This window comes from Sardina pilchardus, chromosome 7, assembly GCF_963854185.1.
Source record: "Sardina pilchardus chromosome 7, fSarPil1.1, whole genome shotgun sequence".
NCBI lineage: Eukaryota > Metazoa > Chordata > Actinopteri > Clupeiformes > Clupeidae > Sardina > Sardina pilchardus.
Window position 1 is genome coordinate 22173355 of NC_085000.1, and position 19286 is coordinate 22192640.

General features: G+C 45.1%; 1 protein-coding gene across 1 annotated transcript; it reads left to right on the plus strand.

Annotated features, from left to right (window-relative positions):
- The first annotated feature begins 10692 nt into the window (after positions 1-10692).
- On the plus strand, positions 10693-13102 carry neurod4 (neuronal differentiation 4). Its single transcript, XM_062540057.1, has 2 exons — positions 10693-10756; positions 11996-13102. The coding sequence occupies exon 2, from the start codon at positions 12002-12004 to the stop codon at positions 13100-13102; it is 1101 nt and encodes a 366-aa protein (XP_062396041.1). The 5' UTR covers positions 10693-10756; positions 11996-12001.
- Positions 13103-19286: the final 6184 nt, after the last annotated feature.

The window sequence follows — 19286 nt, forward strand, 5'->3', positions numbered from 1 at the left end:
TACTGTATTTGTATGTGGGTCAGTATCGTGTGAATATGTGGGTGTTTTTGTGTGTGCACGCAAGCACACCTCCTATGAGATATCTAGCTGTGTGTGTGTGTGTGTGTCAGAATGTCTGAATTTATACTGCTTTCTAAAGGGCTATTATTAGCTGTTTCTATTTTCATTTCTGGAATAATAGATGTTCTCTCATCGCTATTCCCTGGACAGTCAGTTGGTACCCTCTGATTCTTTCCTGTTCTGATTTTGACACCGTGCCTGCAAGACCTACAGGATTCTCTTTAATGGCGATAAGAGAGCACATCAAATCAAGCAAACCAAACCAAAAGCAGTTAATATTTGATCACCTCTCCATAATGCACATTTTGAGTCATTCCTCTGAATCATTGTGGAGGCCCTTCTAAAATCGACCATCTAAATAAAACAGTTGGGTAGAGTTGTTTTTAACAGAGTAGATGTTCCATAGCAAGAAGAGGTACAGTATAACAATTTCATATGTTTTATTTTGTATCCAAAATTTCTTGACTTCCTTATTCACCATTTGTATTTGTACTAAGGGGATGAATGAAAATGTTATCAGTCAGTGTGTTTGACATAAATAACACATTGCGTGGAGTATGAATAATGTGTCTTCTAAATAGCCTGCACAATATTTTATAACCTCAGCCTGTTCCTCCACAGACTGTTAATAATAATATCACACATTCGTTTTTCGCCCTCTGACAATAGTACCACTCGGTGCCGTCCGATTTCATATTTGTCCACCAGTGATCCAGATAATGAACTGATGAGCACTAATTAGGGCAGTCATTCCTTCCCCAGTGAAGCAGTGGGGAGTCTGCCGCAGGCAACTGGCAATATCCTTCTCTCCTTAAAAGGGTTACAAGGAAACTGCATTGCATGTTTTTCCCTGTAAGAAAAGGGCTACATGAAAAAACATTAAGAGTGGAGACTTGGGGGGCATTCAGTGTCCGACTCTGACATGTTTGACTACCACCAGCTACATTACTTTGAGATCAGTGTACTACTGCTCTTCCTCTCTTGGAATATGCCTAGGGCCATTTCTGGCATATGGACAAAGTAGGCTAGTTCCACCATTTCAATGGTAACCTACATAAATGGAAGACGACAAGGGATCAATCCTATGTGCTTTCAACTACAGCTTGTGCCATGGGATCTGTTGAGGTTCTAAAAAAAAAATGTAAACGGTTTAAACTCATGCATTATGCAAAAACAAGTGTTAAACGCATGGGCTATTCTGTCATAGTTTAGTACCTTTGGACTCCGGAACTGATTAAAGCACTAGAGGCAAAAATAGCTTATGTGGACTATTATATAACAGTATTTTCGTAAATTAGCATATTAAAATATTGATGAATGATGATTTGAAAAATATTTTGAGTAATCCACCAGAGGGCGCTAAATTTCCATATCTTGAATTTGTTAGTGGCCCTTACAAAGCCAAATAGATATAGCCTAACTCTAATTTGACCACTAGATGTCAATATATCTCCAGAGATTGCAGTATTCCGTTTTCCCATCTGAAAAGGCAATGCTGTCTTATGAACCAAGTTGATAAGGCAATGTGATTTTAGTGTGACCCTCTGGCACAGAGACTAGGCTATTTAACTCAAAATTCAGTTGACCGGATATTATAGTTCAAAATAAACCTTCTTGATGTGAGGAGTAAACATCCTACATGCATGTGCATGTGGTTACTTCACATGAAAACCTCAGTTGAACACAGAGGCAGAGAAACACATTTCAGTTTCTGTTGCCCAACTGCCGGCATGTTTCAGTAGGCTACCCATCTCCAGTGCTGAAACATTCAGGATCCCCTCCCCTCTTGTGCTTAGGCTACACACCTGCTAGAAAGCAGTTGAAGGACTATACTCTGGGCTAAGTCATACACTATGTCCAATAAACTGCAATAATGTTAAATGCAATATAGCCTACTATTTTCAGTCATAAAAGCCCTTCTACGGGCAATGTTGCAAAGTTGCATTACTTGCATCAGATAGCAGTTTGTCTATACTGTATCCGTCCCTATCAAACAAACTTTAATAATGCATTTTATTTACAGAATTCGCTCTTGAGTGTAGAGTGGAATACATTAAAGTTCAGCCTTTGGTTTGGCTGGGTATGGGGCTGTGGATGTATGTGCATGATGTTTGTGAGATAGAGAGGTAGAGAAACCGTCGATCATAGTTGCAGGCACGCACACACACACACACACACACACACACACACACACACACACACACACACACACACACACACACACGCGCGCGCGCAGGCACGCAGGCAGGCACGCGCGCGCGCGCACGCACACACACACACACCTGCCTAGAATAATCATTATATTGGTTTTGTACTGTCAGTTTCACTTGGGTTCGGACATAACTTATATCAAGCTTCTTCTTCCTCCCCAATTCTATTGACACCATTCTTACCAAGCTAAACTTTACAGTGTCGATTTGTTGTTGCTTTTGTCTATTTAACCTTCTACTTCATGATCCTGGATTTAGCCTACAGTAGGCCTATATTTTACAGATGGGCAATATCGTATGTGCATTCGAATATTTTTTACACATCATTAGACCTCCCTATAAATGTTGCCAGGCATATATCTCACAAATAAATGGAGCCGAGTGGATGAATGGGGAGAAAAGTGGGCATATAGGCCTACTTACTGACTGTAGGCCTGCAGAAGGACTGCATAATCACAAAGAACAAAAACGGGAATGGTCCAGAATTTCTAATGATTCCTCTTCAGTTTTATTGCCCAAACACCAGAGCTAACACTAAAAGGATTCATTTGAAGATTTAGTGCTGGTGGTGATGCTGCCTTTCTTCGAATAATCGATGCACCCCGCCCCTCAATGGATTTTAGGCACAATCCATCGCGCGCTCAATGGGCCTTGAAATCACCGTCTATGTGTCTCGAGCGTCAGAACAATAGTGACACAAGACCCCCAACTGTGAGACCAACGGCACTTCTGGCGTTTTTAGTGGATTAAATGTGGGCGAATTTATGGTAAAACTGGTAAAAATCCAACGCAAAACAACAACAGAAAATGTAGATACCGTACATTACTTTTTCTTTATACTTCAATGTGAATTGAATCTATTCGCATGCTATTCACAAAGTTGTCTGTTCTCGTGGTAAACCGTTTGAAACACGATGACAATAATGATAAGAAGGGGGTGGGGGGCACGTGCAAGCTGAGGTGAGCGTGTATGGATAAAGAGGAGTCTGCCGAGCAGACAGGGGAGTCACTCATCTCAGGACCGTTTAAAGGGATTAACGCTTATGCCTCACGTTTCCCCAATAACCAAACTACAATGGACCAATTTTGAGCAAACTGGCTGACAATATGGTGTCCCTCAAACAACCCGCCCAACTTTGTTTTCGTTAGTTTGTTTTTCTCGGGGTGATTCTCGGGGTTAGCCTACCTCTTCTTTTATGGGGTAAACTTCAAACATATTTTCTTTAAGTTGAATTTCAACTTCGCAATACAATGCTAATCTAAAACAGCTGCGCGTGTGCATGCACAGTCACCTACAATTAGCCTGTATGGGCGCTGGTTTCCAATTGGAAAAGTAAACTCCATTCTATTTTCCCTTCCTATTTTGAGGCCTTTGGTGAAAATAAATTGAATTACCCTGAACTGGAGGAAAGGTTTCAATTGTCCCTCTGAGCTTTCCCCAGAATTCGTAATAAAATTATGGCAACTCCCCCACCTAATGTCTCACAAAATCCCCCCTACCATGCCAAATCTTCAAACCACCTGATTTATTTTTAATGATATTATACTCCTCACTCCGCTGTGTCATGGTAATAACGTAGGCTCCTGCAGCTGCCTCTATATCACATTAGCCAAGCTTAATATTGACTGTGCAAGGCTCACAAAACAATAAGCCTGGGGGACAGGCAGCTTAGCAGCAACCAGCCAATGGGCAAGCACCACAGGAAGCTGGAGGGGTGGAAAACTGTGGTGCTGAAGTTGCTTTTGCCCTGGAGGAGCGACTCACTCAATGGTACCCCTAGTGCAGCCCGGGCCAGAGGGAACCCTCTGCCTCTACAACCAGACCCTCTCAAGCGCCTAAAAAAAAAGGGGGGGGTGGGGGGGGTACTGACGAGAAAGCATGAAACGTGATGCAACTTGATTCCCTTTCTCTGGCAAGACTGTCTTTCACACACTCAACAAACAGTCATTCTTTGGTCCACGTAAGCATGGCCGAGCATTGATACAGCTGCCTTTGGGTAACTGCTGTGAAAAGTGTGCCAAAACTGTGCAGACTGGAAGGACCGAAAAAAAAGAGGACTTTTGAACACTGATACTTTGAATCGATTAAGCCTGCTTGCATCTGATGTTCTGAGGGTGTGCGGCCACTCGTAATGAAGTGCGGGCGTATGTCCACACCTCATGAGCTAGTCTCCGAGAATGGATTTTGAAATCCTGTTATGCTGTAACACTGAGCGTAAAGCGGTCAAATAAGTGGTAACCTCAACCTTCACTGCCCAAATGGCATGTACAACCTATAGATTGTCTTTCCGAGTGCACCAACTTCGCAGGACATCCATTTCAATTTTGATATTTAAAAATACAGACATGCATCACAAACAAAATTATTATTATTTTTTAATCATGCTATCAAGTTTGTGATTTCATGTATAAAGAGGTGGAATAAATCAGACTCCTTGTCTGTGTGGGCATCATGTTTGTGCGTGTGCCACAGTGGGAATCAGACTGTGCCACTTGTGGGATACTTGCACCTGATCACAGACAAACTCTGTGGCAGCATGCCAGCCACACTGAGGAGAAAAAAAAAAAATCTTTTCAATTTGTGCAACAACAACAACAAAAAAAAAGATCCCCTCGAATCTGCTCAGTCATGTGATAAATTGCATAATGTCCATTTTAATGCAATATTGTTTATGATACTTATGAATCTCCCGCTAATGACTGTGTGTGTGTGTTGTGGTGGGCCAGGCACAGGCGATGGGCAGAGCCCTGTCATTGTGTTTGAGCACACAGATTACGGGCCTTGATTAGCGGATGGCTGTAATCTATTCAGTCTCTCTCCCTCCCTCTCCCCCTTTCGACCCCCCCTGGGATATTCCCATGTCCCATAGGACAGCCGGCTTGGCAGATGGATCACCCTCCCCCACCCCCTCTCCAACTACCTCTGTCCCCCCTCGTGGATCACCCAAACCAGGTCTGAGTTTGGGGTGTGTGCACAAGCTTGGCTCGGGGATGAAGACAGTTAAGTATTTTTTAGGATCCATAATTGAAACTACAGGCGTTACACCCAAGCACCCCCCCCACACCCAACCCCTCCACACACACACACACACACACACACACACACACACACACACACACACACACACACACACACACACACACACACACACACACACACACTTCCCCATCCCCATCTGTAGCTGCAGAGTTTGGCTTCTTAATTAAGTAACAGTGCAGAGGCCAGCATGTCATCTTATTCAGTCAGAGGGGGTACTGTATCATCAGCACATTGGCTCTGGCTCCCCACAACATTTTACTCTAAAAAGTTCCACTACATTTCCAATAAGTTTTGGTTGTACCATACTTTTTTTCTAAGCCTGCTGCACTTAGAACATCAGACAAAGGATTCTGTGTGACTCTTCGGCGTGCATTTATTCTCTCCCTGTCACAGAGACCTTACTGAAATGAAGCAGTATGTCTGGAGCGGGGCTGCAGGTGGCACAACGGCTAAATGGGCAATTTTACGCTTCCAATTATGTGGTGGGCCTGTGATATAATATGGGTTTGATTTACATGCACTGACAAGGCAGCCTCCATCACCTCACACGTCCTCTGTGTTCACTGCATTTCCTCTCTCTCTCTCTCTCCCTCTCCCTCTCTCTCTCTCTCTCCCCCTCTCTTCTCTCCCTCCATCTCTCCCCCCCTCTCTCTCTGTTACTTGAATTTGTTCTGTCTCCTTTGCGTATCTCTCCTCACTCCATCAGCATTAACCCAGGAGGGAAACTTTTTTGCGGGGGGCCGCTGTCTGTGTTAGGAGTGTGGAAGTTAAGAGGGGAGGTTATAGAGTGCGCGGCCGTGCTGTTCTGACAGAGATCCCCAGTGTGGGCCAGGCTCAGTTGGGCTGCGTGGACCTCCCGCAGGACCCCCTGGAAGCGCTCCTGTGTTCAGCTCCACTGAGCAGCAGATAGGATCTTAGCTGTGGGACTACCTTTAGACCTACGCATTCGCCTAAACACACATACACACACACACACACACACCCGCAGGGGAGGGTGTGTGTGTGTGTGTATGTGTGTGTGTGTGTGTGTGTGTGTGTGTGTGTGTGTGTGCGCGTGCGTGCGTGCGTGTGTGTGTGTGTGTGTGTGTGCATGTGTGTATGAGTGGGAGGACAAAAATGGAGAGTGACAGATAGGAAGATGGGTAACTGTCCACCTTAAAAAAATACCCTGCATGTATTCCTCACGATTGGCATCTAGAGATCGCTTGTACCAGACAGTCTCACATGAAGCATGAAGCACAAGGAGCAAAATTAGCCCAACTCTAATTCTCCTAATTGTGCTTAAAAATAACTCTTTTGCCAGTTTCCCAGTCTGCTTTTGAACCAGGAAAAGTCCACATTTGCATCAAAGTTGTCCCTCTGTGTCCCTGCCCCCCATGCAGCACCCATATCCAGCCTCTTTCATGCCTGCTGCAGGAGGGCAGAGAGAGCATGTGTGCACGGCTCTAATTCCTATTGTATTCGTGCAGTCTCGGCGTGAGCGAGCAAGGCTGCGGCAGTGTTTGGGAGAGTGTTAGGCAGAGAGAGACAGAGAGCGACAGAGAGAGAGAGAGAGAGAGAGAGAAGGAGAGAGAGAGAGAGGAGGGGTGAAACAAGAGGGGGGGAACAAGGACCCATCTGTCAGAGTTGCGTACGAGTCCCCCCCATTCCTCTCCAAACCTCTCCCATGAGGGAGCAACGGGAGACAACTCACTTGTGGCAATATCTGTTTCTATATTAAACACAAAGAGAACCCCAATACTATTAATGAGGACATTTGGAAATGGGGACATGAGGTGTTACCTGAAGATTCTGTAGATGACAGCCATTTGGTGCTTCAGTGAAAGTCATCCAAGTTTGCCAACTGTTGGGTTTGACATGTGTTGAATAAGGGGTGGATTCACTCAATTAGACATTGGATTTTAATATGGCATTTAAAACAGCTCAGAGAAGCCTTGGTATATATTTCAACGGCATTAAACCTGCACAGTGCTTATTGAAAATGTCTGTCAACTAAAATGTTATAATAATTAATACAGTATATCTTGCAGAATTGTAGTTGTTTTCTTTTAAAATTACTTAACCTAATTAATGAAACAAGTTATAAGGTGTTACTCAACAAAACACCAACAATAACTTTGATGGCAGGTCCAGTGGTGTAGTCTACATGATACGCGGGACTACACAGTGTACCCACTTAAAAAGCATCACCATCTCAGTATACCCACTTTCAATAGGCAATTAGGCATTAACATTTGGGGTTGATCACAGTATACCCTCTACAACTAACTAAACTATTACAGTATGCCCACTACATCTGACTAGACTACACCACTGGGCAGGTCAGCTTTAAAACATGTTTATCATTCTTGTTGTGAGGTTGGCTGAAATATTTTCCCAAACACACTTTGGAATTTCAATAAAAAAAACTTTTTCCTTTACTGAGTATATGATATCAGATGGATGGACATCAAAATCTAATGAATAAATAAATTCTGACCAAATCTGTTTCACACCAAAAAGAATATGAAACATAAAAAAATAAATGCGGATGGGCAAATGGAAAAAGTCACCCCTGCACTGAAATGCCAGTTTCTGGTTGAGATGCGGCAGAAACTGGAGCAGGACACGTCCCTGAAGTTCCCTGTCTGACACCGGGGTCCATGGGGGAGGCGGGGTGAAGCATCGGCATCGTTATTCCCAGAGCAGGCTGCAGGTGTGGCTGAGGACAGTCACTGACTCTGGGGAAACATGGGTGTGGGGGACGCGGCTCACCTGGGGAGCTCTGGGGAGTTATGGCGCGCACTCTGGGTGCGCTCACCATTACACACACATGCGATCTGTGAACCTCACGGGATTACTGCGCCACTACAACATGTGAATGGGAAAGCACACAAACATGAAAACGAAACACACACACACACACACACACACACACACACACACACACACACACACACACACACACACACACACACACACACACACACACACACACACACACACACAGATGCGCACATTCAGGAGCATTTAGCACCACATGCGCTAACACACACCTGAGAATGTAGGCCTACATCCACAACGCATATTAACATAATAAAACAATAAAGCAATTGTAGTAGGCTATTTATTTTATTTTGTGAAATATATCAAAGCGTAGCGCATACAAAGTTCAAATCTAATTCAGTGACATGTTGAAGTAACTGCTCTCTTTATGAAGCGGGCATGTATGAGGTTTCCAGGCTGGAAAAGACCTTGACCGCTCTTGCGTAATGGACGTTAGCCTATTATGCCTGTTGTGTTTCAGCACGAGATATCATTTCAGGCAGGCGACTGACGCGTGAACGAGCAAGCAACAGATGCGACGAGTCCTTCGTCACTTCACGTATTTGGGACCATCTGCTCTCAAGCCGATCGAGAAGTCGAAATGAGGCTGGAAGTTAGTTTCACGCAGGCGTGCATCATATGCATATCCGTAGATATTATTTCCAGTAAGCGTTTTCGACCTACATTTATTCAACCGTGTAATTATAGCTAAACAAGATGCTACTCTTACACTTCAGAGAAGTGCATGTTAAGTTATTGTATCAGAAATATAAAACTAATTCGTGTATATTCACAAAATATAAGCGCTCTACGATACACATTATAATACACTGTTGTACTTAAACTTGGTTCGTGAGGGAGATAGAGTATGCGCACAGTAGCGAGCACAGATGTGCGACTTGCGCAGACAATGGGATCAATGCGAGGACACGTGCGACCCGCAAGCCTCGCAGTCAAGCCCGATATTACAATGGAGCCCCTACTGCGGAGCGGCTCGCCACGCATGGAAAAAATCACATATGCTGCATTTGTTATGCTCCCGCATTGAGCCAAAAGATGAGAGGATGCAGAGTGAGGGATTATCAAGAAAGTGATGGACAATGGCAGAAACTTCAGAATCATTCACGGTTTATGTTTTAACACCAAATACACGTGAATTGATGAATATGTTTAAAATATTCTCGGGATTTGTAAACATCAACTTAGTTTGGTAGTTTATAGCCTTGTTTTGCCACCATAGTCTTACTTTTTTTTTTTTATAGAATACTATCTTTCTTTTATACGTTTCAGCGGAGAAACGAATAGCCTATATATTCTCAGCAGTTTATGTAGGCTAATTGTGTCGCTCACGCGATGCTAAATGGGATTAAGTCATAATGAAAGGTGGCTCACGCAGAAGCTGGGGTTATTTATCCCAAATGATTTAAAACAAAGCCCATCTTTGGCTTGATTCCTCCAACAGTTAGCGAGCGCGGAGTTTGCGTGGATCCCGAGGCTCTAATGAGCGGAGCAAGCGCCTGAATGGGCCGATGAACAACGCACACACCTGCTCTCACCACACCAAGCTGTCACAATCACTTATGTGCGCCTGCGAGGATGCGCGTCTCTTCCTCCGAGCTGGGCACCACCAGTCTTGATTTTAGGCAAGATCCCCTGACCCCGCCTTAACACAAGTGTGCCATTTGGCCCTCTGTTAATCTCAGTTTTTTTTGCATCAGTGATCAGCTGTGGATAACAGGTGGAATTGTAGATTAAAAACACGAATCTCACCTCGCCATAGTTTTGTTTTTACAAAGCACATAGCAGAACTGTGTGGATCACGCATGCGAGAATCAATTTTGAGCATTTCGGAAAACACTGCAGGCCTATTTAACACACTTGAAAACACTCTGATGTGAACTTTTGCGGAACTTTTTGAGGGATAACTAAAGCCTACTCCATGTGCCCGGTTGTTATTATTTCAATAAGACATGATAGTTAAAGCATAATAGTTAAAGTTGTGTTCAGCTTTTTTGATGCAAGTGCGCATGCATACCCACTTTCTCTTCAACAAATGCGCGCGACACACACGCACACACACACACACACACACACACACACACACACACACACACACATACACAAACACTCTCACAAGCACACGCACACGCACACGCACACGCACACACACACACACACACACACACACACACACACACACACACACACACACACACACACACACACACACACACACACACACACACGAGAAGAGGGAGGGTCAGACATGTACAAAGGTTGTGCCTGGGGTGCGAGGCAGTTAAGTCGTGAAACTTTTGGCCACGAGCCCGCCACGCGCGTTTGCATCAGCTGGAGGGGTGGGATCCCCATGTGGGAGGGGCTACACCGTCTCACTAGAAAGGCTCAATCAGACGCGGAGAGCGCCAGAGAGAAATGAGAGGAGTGCGCTCAGGAGTCGATGGATAGATAAGCTGAAGGGACAACTTCTGATGAGCGCGCCTGCGTCCAAGTCAAACACAAGATACATAGCGAACGGAGGATTCTTTAACCGACCAGTGATTTTACTGAACACTGCCTGGACGAGTTCTTTCATTAGGATTCACCAATAACTCTACACCAAAAGGCACGACATCGGAAACAGGTGAGTTTCGGCAAAACATTTTGATAATGTCAAGACAGTTATTGCTCTTCTATTTCTGCAGCATTTTGTGTCATGCCAACTTGGACAACTTTTTGCAACATATAACATAACACATAGAGCAGCTTCAAAAGATTGATGGGTTACTTCGAAGCAAATCACATATGCATTTTGCTCAATATTAGGCTATTCATCACAATACGAAACTTTAGAATTGGTCAATATTGCCATCAATTTTGGTTCAAGACTCACCAGTCACCAAACCAAATAAGACTTCTTCTAGATTATTTGTTATTTTTTTTCAAGCAGACAAGTTAAGTGATATGTAGGGCATTAGGTCCACTCATTATTTTACAGTAAAATCAAATGTCTCGCCTCATCACACGCACTAATGCACAAGTACAAATGAAAACAGTTACTGCTCAACGCAGTATGGGTGCAAGGGTTAAAGACAAATTGAGGCCATCATCACAAACACATAAATATGCATTATTTTTATTATTATTATTATTATTATTATCATTATTATTATTATTATTATTATTATTGTCATGTTAAAATCACAGTAATGCACCAATCTTCTACAGGAATTTGAATGCCATTTGATTGACACAAGTGGATATAAATTTGAGATGCGTTTGATGCATTCAATCAAATCAAATTCAACTATTCAAACAGTATCAGTATGGCTTGGTCCCATGTTTGTTGACTCCGTTTTACAGGCTAGCTTCAAATTAAATCCGAGCGCTTTATCCGCAAACTAAATCCCGTCGTGTCCCAGATTGACAGCGTCTCCAAAATGATGACACAGTAGTCGGAAATCGCAGGGTTTAGACCGAACGTATCTCCCATTTAGATCGCGCATTAAAGCCGAGAGAAAATGCGGAATCCATGCCGAATATTGTCAGCTATTATAATAATCATCCGTTGCTTCAATCTCATTCCTCTGGCGAGTGTGTTGTCCAATAATGTCCGAAGTGAAAGATTATTTACGCGAGGAGTAGTGAAGTTGTCAGCAATACAATTTGGGCTCACTTCCGATGCGTGAGCTGTTCAGACAGCAGTGCTGAAGTTTCAGTTTATGCCTCGAGGAGGCGTAAAGCTTTCAAACACTTTTGAACACTAAGAGGATATTTCTATTTGTCAGTAATGCGCACTCTTTGGACCATGCCTCATCTAAATGTTCACCCTGAATGTTTTTTTTTTCATGAGTGATTTACCAATATTTTTTTGTGCCTTCAGATCACGATGATGACCAAACAGTTTGGGAAGTCCGGAGAGGTGAGTGAGCTGGTCAGCTCTCTGGGCTGGATGGAGGAGGACATGAGCTCCCAGGACGGGGACAGGACTCCCGACATGAACCGCTACCGGCTGAGCGGGGGAGGCAGCCACGACCCCTTGGAGATGGGCAGCGAGGACATAGATGAGGAAGAGGAGGAGGACGACGACGAGCTCGGGCCGGACGGCGAGAAGGCCCCGAAGCGGCGCGGCCCCAAGAAGAAGAAGATGACCAAAGCCCGGGTGGAGCGCTTCCGCGCCCGCCGCGTCAAGGCCAACGCCCGCGAGCGCTCGCGCATGCACGGGCTGAACGACGCGCTGGACAGCCTGCGCCGCGTCATGCCCTGCTACTCCAAGACCCAGAAGCTGTCCAAGATCGAGACGCTGCGGCTGGCCCGCAACTACATCTGGGCCCTGTCCGAGGTGCTGGAGAGCGGCGCGCCGGCCGAGAGCCCCGGCTTCGTGGACATGCTGTGCAAGGGCCTCTCCCAGCCCACCAGCAACCTGGTGGCCGGCTGCATGCAGCTGGGGCCGGCGCCCATGAGCGTGGGCAAGATGGACGACAAGTGCGGCGGCGTGCCAGGCGGCGGCATGGTGGGCATGGGCATGGGCGGGCCGGGCGGACACCCGCTCAGCAGCTACCCGTCGCCGGGCCTGCCCAGCCCGCCGTACGGCTCGCTGGAGGCCTCGCACCTGCTGCACCTGAAGGGCTACAAGGGCCCCGGCGGCGCCGGCGGCGGCGGCGCCTACGAGAACCCGTCGCCCAACGAGTGCAGCAGCGGCACGCCGCCGTACGACGGCCCGCTCACGCCGCCGCTCAGCATCAGCGGCAACTTCGCCCTCAAGCAGGAGCCGTCGCCGCGCGAGGCCGAGCGGAGCTACCCGCCGGCGGGCGCCCACGGCGTGCACTACCTCTCCTCCCACCACTACCCCCCGGGCTCCATGCCCGCCCCGGCCCACCCGCTCTTCCCTGGCTCGCGCTACGAGCTGCCCCTGGACATGGCCTTCGACTCCTTCGCCCCGCCGCCACACATGGTGGCCTCGCAGATGGGCACCATCTACAGCGAGTGAAGGATGCCACCCCCCGGGGCACTTCCTCTCCGTCCCGCCCGCACTCTGATGCCAGCTGCTGCTGACTCTTTACAGCTCGGCAGTGTGTGTGTGTGTGTGGGGAGGGGGGCATGAGTGCTAAATTGGACATTTCTGGACATTTCTCTGGCTGGTTCACACAAACAGCATGCAAAAGACTTTGAAAGTGGGGAAAAAAAGAAGGAAAGCTAGAAATAAGGAGAGGAGGAAAGAGACAGCTGCCCCCCCCCCACTACCACCTCAACTGAACCTACCTGTTACCTCAAAACTGCTGAGAAGTTGAGAGGCATCGTATGAAATGAATTGATTTTCCATTATTGTTGTCATGGCTGTGTGTTTTAATTTCTTGATTGTTTTTCATCCTGGATTCATTTCTGTTGAAATACTTGACAAACCCTATATGAGCCATATACAAATGCATCCATGCATGTTCTTACACTCCTGCTACAGGCGCAGAGGAAGAGTACTTTGTTTAACACTGAGAAACAGCTACCCAAAGTTTCATTTGTTTCTCATCCTACTGCCAACAGTCCTTCAACAAGACTTTGGTAGCACAGTGAAGTTTGCCATATGAATTGAAATACGTTTATTTATAATGGTATTTAATATTTATTTTGATGACTGTTGTCTGTCTCCTGAAACAATTATCAGCACAGTTTTTGTCAAATGTTTCAGTCCACTGCCAGTCACTGGTACTGATGAACTATTTAAATTATTTATTAGATTTTTTTTCTGTCATTCACCTCTATATTGTCATATCAGTCAATTTTTTGTAAATATGTTCATGTTTCGCACTTAATGAAATAAATATTCTTATATTATATAATACTCCTTTTGTGATGCCTATTTAGTATCTCAAACATAAAAAACGTTGGTCTGGTCCTTAGACCTGGATGGTTGATCCCTTATTTTCCTAGCTATTTATCCACTTTCTTAGGTTTGTTTCCACAAAAAAAGCCCTTTTGGAACATTATCTTATGTACAAACATAGTAGGTACATCATTGTGATATAGTTCTTTTGCCTCACACAGATCCACTACATGTCTCTCCTAGAGAACAAATAAGTCTCAAGGGCTGGTCTGCACACAGCCATGTTTTTATCAGATGGTACCCACAAGGGTGACAAAGTGGCATGACAGGATGATGGATGACTCTAGATAACCAAAGAGGTGTCCGTCCCACAGAGAGGCAGACCCAGCAACACCACTCCCTCCACCAACTTCCTGACCGTTAAAATGGTGTGAACTACTAAAAAAAAGCCCTGTAAAGTTAAGACCTATAAAGTTAAGCCTAAAGTAAAGATATAAAGTAAAGATATTTTCACGTTCAATAATTCAATGCCTTATCATGATTTACTTCAGCTATCCTTGAGAATATTTCCTCTGAACACATCAGGTACATTATTCCGTGGAAAAGAAATACAAAAAAAAAAAAAAGATTCTTTCACACATATTCAAATTATGCATATTCTGTCATCCATATTTTGAGATGTTGAATCTCATTTAGGGGGCACAATGGGGATGCACATGTCCTGTGTTTACATCTCTAATGAAGCATGAAACAGATGCCATTAGAGCGGCACCAGACCCTCCGCCCGCCGCCCGCCACCGTCAGGATCCTGAGGCCTGAAGCCTGCATGGCACAGAAGAGTGTGGCTCCAGTGAAAGATGAGGTGACAGCCTGAGAAGTGGTGTTGGAGTGGTCAGTCAGTCACTGTGCTGCCCTGGGCGCTATGCACCCCTCTCTCTGTCACTCGGTGTGTGTGTGTGTGTGTGTGTGTGTGCGTGCGTGTGTGTGTGTGTGTGTGTGTGTGTGTGTGTGTGTGTGTGTGTGCGTGCGTGCCTGCGTGTGTGTGTTTATTTGTGAGTGTGTGTGTGTGTGTGTGTGCATGTGGCGTGTGTCTCTCTGTGTGTGTTTATTTGTGTGTGTGTGTGTGTGTGTGTGTGTGTGTGTGTGCCACACTGATGCACCACAGGGTCTCCTGCTGGGTCATGAGGAGCTCAGAGAGCCATGGGAACACAGGGGCTGTGGAACAGGTGACTGAATCACAGCAGTGGCCATCTCCCCCCCACTTCCCCCTCTATTCCTCATTTGCCAAAAACACTTGAACCCCAGCAACAACCCCCCCCCCCCCCCCCCCCCCGCCCCCCCATCCCTGATAAAACCCCATTAACCAACAGATTATCAAACCGATATCTGTTTGGGAAAATGCATAGAAAAACAACATAAGCAAGCTAACTCCAAACATTGCGCTGAGAGAAAATGTCAATCATGTCAATGTTTTCAAAATCAGCCGTTTGGATGTTTTTCATAGAGATCCTGGTCCCTTAAAAGCCCAAAATAATAAGGCAACGTGTTCGTGCTCCCCTTTCTTTTGGGGCCATTGTGTCATTCTCAAGTCACCTAAACATTCATATCATCAAATTTCTCCCCCAAAAAGCCACCATTGACTCCTGCCAAGAGGATTTCTTTGATGGCAGTTATCAAACAATGTGGCCGTTCTCCACGTGGACAAAGAGCGGGGCGGCGGGGCGGCAGGGCGCGAGGCTGGAGTGCAGCCGCAAAGAAAGGGAGAAGGAGAGTGTGTGTGTGCATGTTTATAATGGCAGCCTCGTGGAAAGTAGAGGGCAGGCGCCTTAGAGCCCTGTTGTCCTGAAGTGGATGCTCACTATAACCACCCCTCCTCCTCTCCTCCTCTGCCTCTCCTTCCTTCCTTCCTTCCGTTCTTCCGCCAGCTCCTCCTCAGGTTTGTCTTTTCCAGTCCAGCCCTCGCTGGAAGAGTGAAGAGAGAGGGAAGGGAGAGAGAAAAAGAGCGGCAGAGAGAAAGGGAGCGATTGTTTTAGTGGGCGCCACTGGCCCATTGTAAGTGCAGCCTGTTCTTTCTCTCGACCCCTGACCTGCATTGTTGTGGGGCGGCTCGTATGGGGAGGGGAGACAGCTGGGAGAACTGCAGGGGGCTGACTGACAGCTGGGCCCAAATTGGGAAGAGAGAGAGAGAGAGAGATGAGGAGAGAGAGATGGAGAGAGAGAGAGAGAGAGAGAGAGAGAGAGAGAGAGAGAGAGAGAGAGAGAGAGGGAGAGAGAGAGATTGAGAACACAAGGGGAGTGGGGTGGGGGTGGGGGGGACAAATCTTGGGTGTGAGTGAATGGAAGTGGAGGGTCTATTCTTTCACCCCCCCCCTCTCTCTTTCAGAAGTTTGCCTCTTTTCCTCTGCTTTTGTCCGTTTCCTTGCAGTGCTGGAATGGCACATAGCAGCACACCCCAGGCAGGCTGCAGGGGGACAGGTGGACCAGAGAGAGAGAGAGAGCTCGTGCAGCGTCGGCCTCTGCCAGTCTGTTGTTTTTCCTGCTTTCTGTGTATGTATGTGTGCATTCATCTGCATATCTCTGTGTGTGTGTGTGTGTGTGTGAGTGTGTGAGAGAGTGAGAGAATGGTGCCACTTGTGTGACTGCCGTTTGGTGTGTTTTTGGTGTGTAAAGTAGTGGGGGGAGGATATATGGATTATGAAAATGAAATGGTGGAGAATCAACTTAAGCCAGACGAACCCAAAACATTTCTAACACACTTAGTTTGATAATGCAGCGCTGACTAAAGAGCAGTCAGCCAGTGCAGAGAAGGAGAAAATGGGATTGGCGTACCATTGCGTGTAACACACAAATATGGAGCTTTTGGCCATAGAGTATAACGTCTGTCTGATATTTCTATACGAGAGGTCATTTTGTTTATCTGGTAATTGATCCGAGAATTTCATAAAGATATCGCAATCATCACCATTTCATTCATCTTCATGTAAATAGATTTGTTTTTGAGAAAGTTGTTGTCTGGGTCATTATGTCTTCTGGGAAGCAATGGCACTAATATCATGAAAAGTGTTATTCACAGGCATTATTGTTCTCAGTATGACTGAACCGTTAACATTTGTACAGTATTTTCATTGAAAGGCCCTAGATTTGGGGAAAAGTGCAAAAAGAGTGACATTGAGGGTAGTAGCCTATACATTTCTTTTTGTACACATTTGGTATCAGTATTTTTCATTTTCTTTACATATCATGTTTGATTAATATTGAATCAATATCTGAGCTCTCCGCAGATAATGGTCTTGAAGATTTTAAGGATTAAATAAGGGGAGGTTGTGTTTTTTTGGTCATTATCATAGGATCAAAATGGTATGTGGGGTAGCTAGTAGGCACTTGAATATGTATGTGAAAGTAGATATGTGTACAGGCATTTTTTGAAAAGGTGTTGTACCATACATTGGAAATAGTAAAATATCAATAGTGAAAATCATTGTTTTGCCTGAGGGACAAGAATGAAAATGCATTACTAATGTAACCCAGTAAGTGTATTTATGTATAATGTATCATCATACATCATAGCCACTTTGCACACATAATTGCACAATAATGCAATCACATCTTAGACTGGGTAGACCCAGCCTGCAGCTCAAGTTGGAAACCTCCACACTTTTCTATCCTGCTTCCGTTACAAATCTGTAACGGGGGCCAATCACAAACTGGCTTTTCCACCTGGCAGACCCGGATCGTCTGTCTGATTGGTTGAAGGACTATCCAAATGCGTACAGAGTCATTTGAACTATGCCTGTTGATCACGCCTCTTGTGCAGTAGAAAATACAGAGCATGCTTGTATGCATCTAGCATACTTCCTAGACTAATGTTCAATCATAGCCGGGCTAATCACATCTTGTTTCATCTTTAATATCTTCATGTGTATGTCTAGCATAGACCTCAACTTTAATGAAGTGTTGGCCGACAAAATAATGACTGATAACGTTTGAGTAGGCGGGGAATTAGGATTTTAATGACCAATCATTTGTGAGAGTGTAAAAATGCTTCAGAATCAAAGGAGAGAGAGAAAAAATGAAAACTTTGAAATTTGTCAGAAATATATTACAGGTCTTAGTTTTGGGACCTAAATATTAGACAAACTTTGAGTAAAATCTGAGATGGGGTAGCAACTATTTCCATTGGATTTTGTCTGATTTGAGACAGAACAGAATGACCCATATAAGTTGAGTTTGTCTGTGTGTGAGTGTGAGGGTAAAAAACTGTGTCTGTGTGTGTGTGTGTGTGTGTGTGTGTGTGTGTGTGTGCGAGTCATTTTGAGCAGAGATACTGTGTCCTTGTAATGTGTCTGAGTGTGTGTACAGGACTGCTCCACAAAATGACCAGGTAGTGGCCAAACCACAGGGCCTGAGATCCATCAGCTGGCCAGTCAGTCAGTCAGTCTCCCGCTGTTCACTCTGAGAACACTGGACTAGCACAAGTGCAACTCTCTCTCTCTCTCTCACACACACACACACACAGACAGTGTTGGGGAGTAACGCATTACATGTAATTGAGTTACGTAATTTAATTACAAAATAAATGTAACAGTAATATATTACAGTTACTGTAGAAAAAATTGTAATTCAATTACAGGTACTTTTGAATTTTTTCAAAATTACAATTTGAATTACATCTCAATATTGTCAGCAAAACTTTGCAAAGAATATTGTATGTAAAAAGAACTGTTTCCCTCCTCAGCCATAGTTTGATACGGGACCTTCTGATAGGCTCTATCACGTCTACAGCGCCATCAGCGTAGGCCTACATGCCTGCCTGTAAACGTGTTATGATTATCATTATATTATCCTCACAAAAAATGTGATGCTAATTCATGTATTGAATGCCCTTGCTGCCTTGTGCGCTTGTACAGAACTGCTCGGCAGCCTGTAGCTAGACCAAGGCCGAAATCTTCGCATGGATTTGGGGACTATAGATCATTCAAAAATCGGAAAAGTAATCAAAAAGTAATCAAAAGTAATTAGTTACGTTACTCAGAAAAAGTAATTCAAATAGTTACACTACTATTACATTTTAAACAGAGTAACTTGTAACTGTAACACATTACATTTCTAAAGTAACCTTCCCAACACTGCACACAGACACACAGACACACAGACACAGACACACACACACACACACACACACACACACACACACACACACTGACACACACACACACACACACGCACACACACACACACACACACACACACACACACACACATTTGACCCGGGCATCGCTGCCCAGAGACAGCCTTGCATTACCTCACAAAAAAGTTGTGATGTTCCCTCTTCAGTGCCGCTCATACCGTCCTCTCC